The 12,339-nt window shown below is 36.0% G+C and overlaps 1 protein-coding gene across 2 annotated transcripts in view; it reads right to left on the reverse strand.

Annotated features, from left to right (window-relative positions):
* LOC145669245 (centrin-3-like) overlaps positions 1-7,291 on the reverse strand; it is a 46,957-nt gene extending 39,666 nt beyond the window's left edge. The window contains exons 1-2 of one of the 2 annotated variants that reach the window (XM_081737568.1): positions 7,180-7,291; positions 3,437-3,685 (exon numbers count right to left, since the gene is read on the reverse strand). In XM_081737568.1, the coding sequence (XP_081593694.1) occupies positions 3,437-3,685; positions 7,180-7,195 (265 nt within the window). In that variant the 5' untranslated portion in view covers positions 7,196-7,291. Of the gene's footprint in view, positions 1-3,436; positions 3,689-7,179 lie in introns of both variants that reach the window. The other variant, XM_081737567.1, reaches the window with a different exon arrangement.
* Between the last annotated feature and the right edge of the window lie 5,048 nt (positions 7,292-12,339).

Genomic DNA, 12,339 nt, shown 5'->3' on the forward strand with positions numbered 1-12,339 from the left:
AACAACAATTATTTATGGTGAATTCTCTTCAGAATTAGAAATTGATTTCCAGAGAAAAGTATATTTTAATTAAAGAAAAAAAATGTTAAATACAATTGAGCTTTATGAAGCATTACAACAAAATTTGCCTAAAGATCATTTTATTGGTGTGTATGCTGCTGATGAGTTACCTTTGTTTATTCATACATTTCCAGCCGCCATAATTATAAATACTGATTCTAGTGATAAGCCTGGTGAACATTGGGTTCCTGTTTATATATCTAATATGTGTGTGGGAGAGTATTTCGATAGCTATGGTATACCTCCCTATATACAACATTATATAAGGTTTTTAAAACGAAACTGTCTCTATTATACATGGAATAATAGACGTATTCAAGGTGATTTATCTCAATTTTGTGGACATTACTGTTTCCTATATTTAGCATGTCGTGCATCTGGTTATTCGATGCAGGATTTTTTAAACAAATTCTCACTCACCACTATTGATGCTAATGATATTATGCTTTATTCATTTATGAGAGTATGATGGTATTATTTTTTTAAACTCCGCCATTGCCGGTCCCAAGCCCTGGATGAGAAAGGAGGAGGGTTGGGGGTGTTGCTACCCCCGTAAAAGAAAATAAGCCGTACTCTGCTATCTGCTAGGATGAAGAATGTGATATCGGCTCTGCTATGTGTTCGTAAAGAAAAGGGAACGAGTCTCTGTGTAATATGTGCTGCGTTATATGTTCGTAGTCTCTGAGTAATATCTGCTATGTTCAAAGTGGTCATAAAAGGGGACGAATACATCCCCTGCTATGCTATACGTGCTATGTTAAATAGGTGGATGGAGAATGTGTTATCGGCTCTGCTATGTGTTTGTAAAGTGCTCATAAAAGGGAACGAGTGCGTGGAGGGTGATCCGGTGCTGGCCGATCTGCGCGGACCGTGCGCGTGGCCGGCCAATTAGCGTCAAGGGGGCGAGGTCCGACGCCAGCCAGTCAGCGCAGTAGATAGGAGGTCGTAAAAGAGCATGACCGATCAGCGTCAAGGGGTGTAACTGTGCCGGCCAATCAGCGTCAGGGGGCGTGGCCAACGCCAGCCAATCAGCGTCAAGGGGCGTGGCCGGGGGCGTGGCCGGAGCCGACCAATCAGCGTCAAGGGGCGTGACCAAGGGGGGCGGGGTCACGTGACCTGCGCCAGCCAATCAGCGTCAAGGGTTTGCGCATGCGCAGTTGGAAAAAAAACAGCGCCAAGTGTCCCCATCCTACTGCCTCTCTGCCTCTCTCTCTCTCTCTCTCTCCTTCAAAATTCCCAAAAGGGCACTCCAGACCAACTCGGCATTCATCAAGACCCTTAAGCTTCATTCTCCGGCTGGGCTCTTGTCTCCCAGTCCGCCTCTGAATAGAATGTAGATTTTTATTGTGTACTGGTATCACTTAAAGATGCTAAAGTATAATCTAATAATATTCAAAGGAAGGAGTATTTCAATTTTTTAATTAATAATAAGAAACAAACTACCTCGTAAAGCGACTTGTATTAATTATAACATAAATTAACAGAAAGAAAACTTTACGATTTCCACATATATAGTATTATATTCTTGTATTTTTTTCCTTTTAATAAATACAAATGTTTTGTTCGCAGTAGTTTTTTTTTCACTATCATTTCTCGACGTTAATGAAATGAGATCTAAGTAAGATGAGACAGAAATGAGCGATAAAGCCACAAAGCTTTTACTTAGTGCAAAAGCATCTCTATTATTATTATTATTATTATTATTATTATTAGTAGTAGTAGTAGTAGTAGTAGTAGTAGTAGTAGTAGTATTTTAATAACAGAACTTCGTATTCTTGGATTTACGTACCGTATGGTCAGTGTAATACTATTAGGTTGATGCATAATTCCCTACCGTTTTAAATATAGGTTTGTTAAGTTTGTTTGTTTAGTGTTTTATTTATGAAATTCACTTAAATTTCAGTTAAATTCAGTTAAAAAAATGACCAAGTCAAACAAACAGCTATTCAACAATGTAATCTCTGTCATTGTCAATAACTTCCTCCCAACGTTAGGGTAATTTTTGGCTGTAGAAATCTGTTGGTTTTGAGTTTAGGAAGTCTTCAATCCAAGTTTGGAGAGCAGTTTCATCTTTGAAATTGTGTCCTTGAATGCGATTGAAAATGGAACGGAAAAGGTGAAAATCTGAAAGAGCAAAATCCGGTGAATAGGGTATGGGAGACAATCTCCCATCCGAGCTCCTGGATAACTGTTTTTGTCATGTTGGCAACATGAGAGTATACGATGCAGAAGAATGTGGCGTTGTTCAGGCCGTTCTTCCTCAATTGCGACTGCAAGTCGTCTGAATTGTTGGCAATAACTTCTGATGTGATGGTTTCATTGCTAGGAAAGAATTCATGCTACAGTACCCACCATATGTATAACATAATATTCTTAGGATGAACAGCACATTTTGCACGAGGAGTTGCTTTACTCTCGAGACTAAGCCATTCCTTCCTCTTACGGATATTTTCATATAGACACCATTTTTCATCATCAGTAACAATGTGTGACAGGAACGATTGATGTTGTGCAATGGAAACTCGATGACGAGACAACAAAGTAGCATAAATTGTCAAACGATCATTTTTGTTTCGTTCACTAAATACGTGCGGTACCCATGAACCCACCTTCTGGATCTTTCCCATGGAATGTAAATGTCGAACGATGATTGCTTGGTCTCATTCCATCACACTAGCCAATTCTCTGGTTGTCTAGCGTGGACTTTGGCGGAACAACCTGTTTAAAGTTCCTCATCAAAATCGGTCAGTCTTCCATCATGCAAATCAAACTGATTCGCGTTAAAACGAGAAAACTGTTTCCTTACTGCGCTTTCACCGTCCGTACACTTCACAGATGTTTCTAGCCGCATTTACTGCGCTTGAATCTCGGTTAAACTCGTACAGCAGAATATGTCGGAAATGTTATTTTTTCTCGACCTGACACTCCATCTTCAACAGCGAAGAAATAGCAATCGTTTGTAACAATCTCGCTGACAACTCGTATTCCAGAAGACAACACTCCAAAGTAAACACTGACAATGTAAAAACGGTAAACAAACGAATAGCAATGCAGTGTTGCCAGCTCAAATCAGAACGCTACGGAATTATGCATCAACCCAATATATCCTTTGTAAAAATGAGTGATGCCTTTGCCATTGTCCCGTAAGAATTGACTGTATTCATTTCTACCTTCTCTAAGAAATCTAAGTGGCTGTAGGCCTGGCTAAAGAGAACTGATAAATGCATTACAGACAAAACTTAATTTATTGATAAAATTGACGAGTCTTAGAACTCAATATCAGTTCTAAAAATTAATTCTCGTAACTTATATACAAGGGAATTGAGTCAAGGAAATTAAGTTATGATTTATTTTTAATATAGTTCTCAATACTTACTAATATCATAGAAATCCTCAAAACCAATTCTCTTCTGTTGCTGTTTATCGTACGTTTGTAATATTCTTAAAACTTCCGCTTTTCTAATACAGAACCCTAAAGCTCTTATAGATGCTTTCAGCTCCAGATAATGTAAATAACCATCATGATCTGAATCAAAAGTGTCAAATGCCTCTTTGATTTCTCTCTTCTTATCCTCCGAGAGTATCCTCAGTTGTCTGTGTTTCTTTAAACCAGAAACATTACTATCTGCTGAATAAATAAATTACTGTAATATTCCACGTTAAATTATAGCACAGTGTTGACTAAGTAACTCAAAAGTAAAACGAATCAAATAAGAAAAATGGATCGACACTGATCTAATTCAATTAATGCACTTTTGAAGTTAGCTCAGTGCACTTGTGAGATCCGATCGTTGCCGACAATTGTCATGCGACCTATTAAGATGAAACACACTGAAGTGTACACTATAAATCAAAGTTTTTATGATCAAATTTTTCATTATGACATTAGCGTTGGGGACACTCGGTCAAAAAAGGTGTAACAGCTTTTCCAGACCAGCCATTCTGCATGAGGGCTTTCCTTATTCACACCAGGCAAAAGCCGGTATGGCACCTAACATAGGTCCCAGGCCGCGTACTTCCCAATTCGTTTCTTCCTTCTCTTTTCCCCAAATAGTGTGCTCGCCGAGGGACGTCACCCGTTATACGTGACTGCGTTAAGACCATCGATGTCGATAATGCCAGAAACATGTACCTAAGTATACTATTTATATAAAAGAGTAGAGGTGGGTGTCTCATCATCGCACAGGCCATACTACTATGGGTATTAGTATGAAATTTGGAGAGAATAGCCTACTTCTTTTGTTTCGAACGTAAGGGATAAGGAAGGATTTTGGGGGGGATTTTTTCATCCTAAGGAGGATTTTAAAATTTCCTACAAGAATAGTGTTTCGATAAATCTGTAGCGTTACAGAGATGAAACTAGGCAATGAGTTCTTCAATAAAAATAAAAGAACACGCGTTTCAGAGTTTTCGAAAATTCCACTCTAAAGGGGAAAAAGAAGAAAATTTATAAAATATTTCAATTTCCCTTTTTTTAAAATAAAAGTGCCGAATGTGAGGATTCGCTTAAGTTAGAGATCTGAAATTCGGTATATATACTTTTAGTTAAAAATAAACACGCATTTCAATGTTTCTGGTAATTACGATTCAAAGGAGAAAAACAGGGAAATGTCAATCTTTCTGAAATTTCCTCCTATTTATTTACAAATGCCATATGAGAGAATTTGCTTAAGTTAGAGACGTCAAATTTGACGCATAAACTCTGAAGTAAAAGTAAAGGAAAATGTACTTCAGCGTCTTCGAAAATTCCGTTAGTGCGTAGATACATTAATATTGCAAAATGTATGATTATGTGGAAGAGTGAAAGTGATCCTCTGAAAATTCAGGACATATTAAAGTGTCTAGAAACGTGAGATTTGGACAGAAAACTAAGTAAAGAGGATTAAAAATTTTGCACTGAAAGAGTACCACAAAAATCTGCACTGAAAGAGTACCACAAGAGTACCACAAAAGTTAGGGCGATGAAACTCGGAATATAAACTCGTAAGCGGACACTTGTCCCACCTAGAGAAGCAACGGCTTGCAGAAAAGAAAAGTTTTCTACCGTTTTTTGCTAGGGAAATTTTGGGCTTTTTTAAAAAATATATTTAAAGTTTTGTGAAGAGATAGACGTATTCTCATCTTGGTTTCCCATTATAACACGAAGAAATATTTAATTATTACATTCTGAAAAAAGTTAGCGGTAAGCATAAAGAAAAATTGGTCATTAAAAAAAATAGTGGGTACACTCTAGTTCCAACGAATTGTTCATAAAGCTATTAGGTTAATTTTCACCAACAAGAATGTCTTACTAAAAAGTTTAGTAGTATTAGCAATAACTGTTCTGAAAATGTAATAGTTAGACTTATCATTTAAAATTAGTGAATAAACTAAAGCTTCATTATAACTGTATGTAATATTTATTGAGCCAGCTTAAATTAGAGATAGAGAGAGAGGTAACATTTAAAACACTACTCTCAAATTTCTCATTTCAAAAAAAAAAAAAAAAAAAAACTTGTCACGATATAACAGTACAGACAGAAGGAATTCTGTGAATAAGGATATTAAACCAATATCGACCCAAATACCAGTTTGTGGTTTTAATTTTGTAAACTGAGCTCTCTGTAAACTGAGCTCAGGATAAAACTCTTCCTGAACAGAGAACGAGATATAAGTTTGATAATACGCTCTAGACTTTGCACCGAGGTAAATAAAGTTCTCATAGTATTTCAATTAACGAGCAAAGTAAAATGGATCTGACTACAGATATTAATCGTTTTTCCTGTGTTTTCAAGACAATGGTGATATACTATAATCGTTTGTAAAGAGGTGAAATAAACTGAAGTTCGTTTTCATTAAATATTTTCACAATTTGAGTGGGTATGTATGTAATATTTTTGGGATAATTTTAGATTTGGAGGCCAAAATCAGGTAAAATAAACACAAACAACGTTTACAGGGGAAACGAGTTCATGCTACGAAAAGTAATTACTAAGTTTCTGTAAGTACTAAGTTAACCTAAACTAACCTAACCAAACATGAACAAACAAAAAATCCAGAAAATATAGCGAAAAAGCCGAAACCATGAAAATAAGTATTAACCTAACCTACTCTAACCTGGACAGAAAAATCCAGAAAATATAGCGAAAAAGTACGAATTTTAAACAAAAAATTCTGACCCCTAAATCCAAAAATATGCCATATTTTAAAAATAATTTCTCAAGTTTGTTCCTTTTTTAGTTATCTCTACTTTGGTGGAAAGAGGCAACATGCCTAGAAATTTCCCCTCCCAATGTGTCCCTGATTTTCACTTTCCGATTCTTCATATACAAGTTTGTTTAATTCTAAATAATAATTACACAATATACTGGGTGGTACTATTTCTTTGTAGTGACGCCCTAATCACGGAAACACACCATGCTACATACTAGGTCGAGATGAAGGAAACGAGTGCATTTTGCGCTGAATAATTTGCTGCATTTGTCATATATTCATTAAATTTAAATTTTATTTGGTTATTTTCATTTAAAATCAAATTTACATATTTCAGCTGAAGAAGCTATGTCATTTTTCTCTGGCATCGCAGATATAATGCCCTCTTTTAGTATTTTGTTGTATTCTTTTAAAATCCAGTTAAAAATTTAACTGTCTTTTTCACAATTTTTTAGGTAATTTCTCCGTTTTTAGGGCATTATATAGGTCATACATTCATATTTTTTTAAGGTCATGAACTTCAGTTCTCTACTGATTATCAATATTACATTTTTTGTTACTCTCAGTTTTTTTTTTTTTTTTTTTTTGTTTGTTTGTTTGTTATATTTGGTCTAATTCCGTTTACTTCTCTGTAAATTTTATATTTCGGGGCCACCTTCTGCACCAGTTAAACCAATCTGACCTTGAGTGTCTGTGTCTCAATGAAATAGTTAGTTATATTGTATTGCTTCAAATGAACACAATATTATAACGATATAATCGTACTAGTTTTCTTTCACCGTTCCTACTTCATGCAGGATCTACCATACGAACTTAAAACATATTCCATAATGTTTTAATGTACTTATGATATTCTAAACTATAAAATCAGTCATTTGTGTTATATATACAAGATGTAAACAACAATATACTGTATTTCAAACTTACACGAGTTATACTGCATCGTTAATAGTAAATTAACAAATACAAGTCACAAACATCAAACATTAATCAACACTCATATTTACTCTATGATCAACGCCAAGATATTACAACAAAGTGTCTTTATGTAGCACGGAAGCTTTCAGTATTGTGTATGACATCATAATACTCCTGCTTCCCTCTAGTGTCTTGTCTTACTATAATTTATCTTGTATGTAATAAAGTAACTTGCTAAGCAAGTGATTCAATTAAGTAATGATATAGAAAGATATATAAATAATACGGTTTGTGAGGGTCAATAATTTTCATATACACTAGTGGAAACACATTTGAGAACACACCATATACCCTATTTGGTCGGTGTAAATGAAATGTCTGCTTTGACGTCTGGTAAAAAGCTCACCTTAGCAACAAAACAGGAATGGATTAAGGTCACGCGTCGAACATCACAAACTCAGTACACGTCCAACAAACAGAGCTCTCATGAAATTTTTGTTCTACCAGGGGAAGTCACCAAAGCAAATTTATGACGAAATCAATGAAACATTAATTGACTCTCTTCCACATGCAGTGGTGAAGAAGTGAGTGGCACAGTTTAAACGTGGTTATTTCTCAACAGATGCTGTTCCAGGTGCAGGTAGACCAAACACAGTATCTGTTCCCAAAATTGTGTATGAGATTTATGATATTTTTGAAAATCACAAAATCTCAGCAAATGACTTAGGGATGTGAATTCTCTCGGCAAAATTGGTTCTCAAAAATCTATCAGCAGATCAAAAACGAAAGAGTGAGTGCAGTCATCTCCCATTTTGACCTCAACGTTCATCAATTTCTGTCATGAATAGCAACCTAACATAGGCGAAACATGGTTGTACGTAACAGACACGCAACAAATATCGTGTTCTCAACTCGTCATGTTGCACAAAAATGCTCACTTAATGTCACGCAAAGGACCGTGCAGCTCTCTATGAGTTGCAGTATGAAACTCTTTCTTATACACCATATTCTCCTGATGTGTCTCCTACCGACTGCAATCTCTTCCTACATCTCGATTACTTCTTGTCAGGGAAGACCTTCCTTGCTAGCAAGGCGCTGCAATCACGGGCTTGATTAGAAAGGAGACTGGTAGAACATGTTCCACTCAGGGCCGACTCTACTACGTATATGTGCAATACGTGCATTTGCACGGGGCGGGAAGTTTCGAGGTGTGGCAAAATCTGTCATAACTACATTATTTAAAATAAATATTTCTTATTGGAAACAGAATTCATGATAATGATAGTTGAGATTCGAATACTACATTCATAAATTATGTTTAGGTCGTATTAGTTTAAAGTCACATAGACAGTGCTAAAGAAATTGGTCAAACAAATCCCAGCATGAATTGCTTGATTGCTGTCAAATACAAGAACTCAATTCTGGCACAGTAGCGAACACCTGTTCCATTTAGTTAACACAGTTTTGATACTAAAACTAATCTTGTCTTTGTCACAAACTTCCTTATCATTAAAGGTGGAAACAGATTTTTAAAAAACAGATGGAGAAGAAAATCAAGAAAAAAAAACAAAAGCGCTAGTTGCACTGGAATTGCAAACTGATATATTGAAATTGAAGCTCGATATTGAATTCTATAGAAAGGATTACCATCTTTCCTTAGTAGATGTATTTGCTTTATCTTTTACTAACATAATAGATTATTATTTAAAGAAAAAACAGAAACAACGAGATTTTATTTTTAGTGTTTAGGCCTTTCTGAGTGTGAGTGCTATTTCCCTCCCGTTCGTTGTTCATGATGGGGTAGCATATTTAGAATTATGGCTCTTAACATTTCTTCTTTCTGGAGAAAGGGGGCGGCAAATTGCCTAGAGCCGGCCCTGGTCGTCACTCAATAATTTTCTAGGTGAACTTAGGATTTTATTTTAGAGACGCCGCGCCGATAACATATCGTTTTCTTACGAGTATTGTTTTTTATTCCCATGTCATACAAAAACCAATATTTTAAAGGTATTTTCCGTATTTCGATGAGGGGGGATATATCCCCCAACTCCCTGGGTTTGTCCATGTGTACTTTTATGGTACTTTCACATGTAAAATGTAGCATGTACCCCTAATATTTATAAGCTAACGACGCCAGTGAGTTCAACTGCGGTTAAAAACTCTTTCGCTGTTGAACACAAAGGCCACTTGGCGGGAGCTATGATCGAAACAGGAACCCTACTCATCAGAGGTGAGCTCTCTACCACGAAGCTACGTTGAGATATTATTGTAGAAGAAATCATCCAAAAGTTTTCACTAAATCGTCATAATGCAAAATTCAGAACATTAGCACATTATGTTGATATTAGATTTCAAAAACGACCTATAAAAAGAAGCAAATACCAGAATAAACTGCGTGGGCTTTAATCTTTTGAGACAAAAACTTTGAATGAAAAAAGTTCTTAATATAGTGTCTATGGATAAGATCCGGAAATTCCCATAAGCTACTCCACTGCTACAAATTCCAAAATGGCACAACACCAAATCTACATATTACGTGCACGGGGAAATAGGTGCGGTGTCAGGTCTAGAATGCTGAGTTATTTTATAGACATGTAGTATTGTCTCTTACAATTAGTCTTCGGAAATTCGACTCTTCCTCTTAATGGGTCACTGCTTGTGTTTGTGAAATAATGAACGGGAAGTATTTGTCAAATAGAAGTGACTAGTCTTGCAGCGGAGATCACCAAAATGCAATTAATCATACGTGAGTAGATCCTTGAAACTTGGTGACTTACATTGAATACCTTATAACTGGCCTTGAATGAAAGAAAAAAAATCATGACGTTATAAAATTGTAAGAGAATGTTACATTGCCTAACTCATGGCGGATTAAAAATATATACAATATGGCGTTGCATAAAAAGGAAGCACTTTTATATGGTTTCGCAATGCTTTTTTTTTTTTTTTTTTCTTAACTTGAGTTTTAATTCCTTTGTTGTTACACCTCGAAGTACGTTAACGAACGAAGACTACAGGTTTCATATAATTATTTTCTCTTATAGGCAAGGTTCGATTTACCACTAGGTCCACTGTGCTGGGTATAGGGGCGCAGGTTGAACGAAAATTTTAAAAGTAAGTCGAAAATGATTTCCAAAACTTGAATAACAATAATAAACATGTTTAAAATCAGTGCAAAGATCTTCCAAGTAATATTTCATTTGGCGAATCTATTGGCTTCAATCATAGGTGGTTGAAATTGAGTGAGATTTTATGGTTGTAGATCTACTAGCAGCAACGGTAATAATGAGGGGCAACACGGGGGACCCACCTCCCCACTTCCAAAAAAATATTTATGGAGTGAGCTTTTAAGGTTGTACTAGCAGCAAGGGTAAAAGTGAGGGGAAACGCGGGGGGATGCCGTTTCCCTACTTCCAAAAATATCTATGGCGTCCCTCACTTCCAAAAAATTTACAATGGGCAAAAATAGGCAAGGGGGACGGCGTGACATCATGCGTCTCTTTCCATTCTGGGACCCACTTTTACCCCTTACTAGCAGTAGACAGTTGCGTTGAGGTGGGTGTGAAATATTGTTTTGCTTTCCTGCGCAACATTGTAAAATTCATTACAATGTATTCAAAAATGTTGAAACAAAGATATGCATAAAATAAGTTTAATTTAAAAATTTTCAATTTTGTAAATATTTTGTACGTCGGGCCAAGGCTCGGCAAAGATATTAGGTTTCATCCTAAGAACGGCAAAACATTAAATCCGGCCCTGCTCATAGATGAAAACGAATGAACTACAAGCGTCTTTAGCGAGTTACACTCAGTCCAAAATTATTGTCTCATGTCTATAAATATGTTTTTGTAGGAATATAATTTGATAACGAATTCGCCCCGTATTTCTTATAATGTTAGTATGTGTATAATTGGCAAAGACGTGTATGTAGCAAATTTCATGTCAAAAGAGCAGTAGGCCCTAAATAAGAACAATAAAACGAAAATAAAACTTTATTGTCCATTTAACAACATTTTGTTTTACTCATTCTAATTTTCGTATTTATAATTCTTTTCCTATGAAATTTACCACAAATATACATTTCCCGATTATACACATAATATCAGTATTATAAGTACCCTGCAAAAACATTATCAAATTATATTTTTACAGTAAGTAGTTATAGATATGTAACACTCATTTTGGACATGAGTGTACGTGGGGAAGTATTACCCTCCTTAAATATTTTATGTAGAAGATGGTGTTAGTTAAATCTGAACATATTCATAGATGTAGATACTCGTGCATATTTCACCGGCCGCAACCTAGTTATTGCTATATCCGTAGTAATTAAGCCTTCAGATGAATTGCAATCCTACATGGCTTCCGAATAACTTACTTCTTCTCAATTCTATGGCCCTTGGATTTATTTTCCTATTCATAGTAGAAAAACTTACAGAAGTAACATTAGCAAAATTATCACTAGATATTGTACTTCACGACAACATATTATGTTGTAGCACGTTTCCATTAAACATTATCCATAGGAGCCGTATTTGCTATTATAGAGGAATCATTCATTGATTCTCGTTATTTAGAGGAACAAGAATCAACTCGATTCAAAATTCAATTTCTAGCAATATTTATAGGAGTAAATATTACATTCTTCCCACAACATTTTCTAGGGTTAAAAAGGATACCATGACGTTACTCAGACTACCTCGATTTGTACACCCTATGAAATATACGAGGCGTATTCCAAAAGTAAGAGCCGTATACGTATAGTGAAATGGGGGTAGGTCGGAACACAATTTCACGCATGCAGCACCAACGATGAACTATTGACAAAGCCATTGTAGTGGTTGTCTTGAATCAGTAGGAGTATGGCAGCCGTGGCAGGCAGATCACAATGGCCATGAGAATTGTTTCTTCCGTTAGTTGTGAAATGCGCAGTGTGATACAATTTCTGTTTGTAAAAGGAACTTCTGCTGTTGATATCCATCGGGGGTTGTGACTAGTTCATGGACCTATAGTAATGAGTGCAGGAAAGGTTCGCAAATGGCGTCGCGAGTTTCAAAATGGTCGCAACAACGTGCACGATGAAGAATGCAGTAGCAGCCCTAGTGTTCAGACCGATGACCTCGTGAAGCAAGTGAACCAAAAAAGCGAAGTAATCGGCGACTGACAATC

The sequence above is a fragment of the Thermobia domestica genome, chromosome 13, assembly GCF_964235325.1.
Source record: "Thermobia domestica chromosome 13, izTheDome1.hap1.1, whole genome shotgun sequence".
In the NCBI taxonomy this organism is placed as follows: Eukaryota; Metazoa; Arthropoda; class Insecta; order Zygentoma; family Lepismatidae; genus Thermobia; species Thermobia domestica.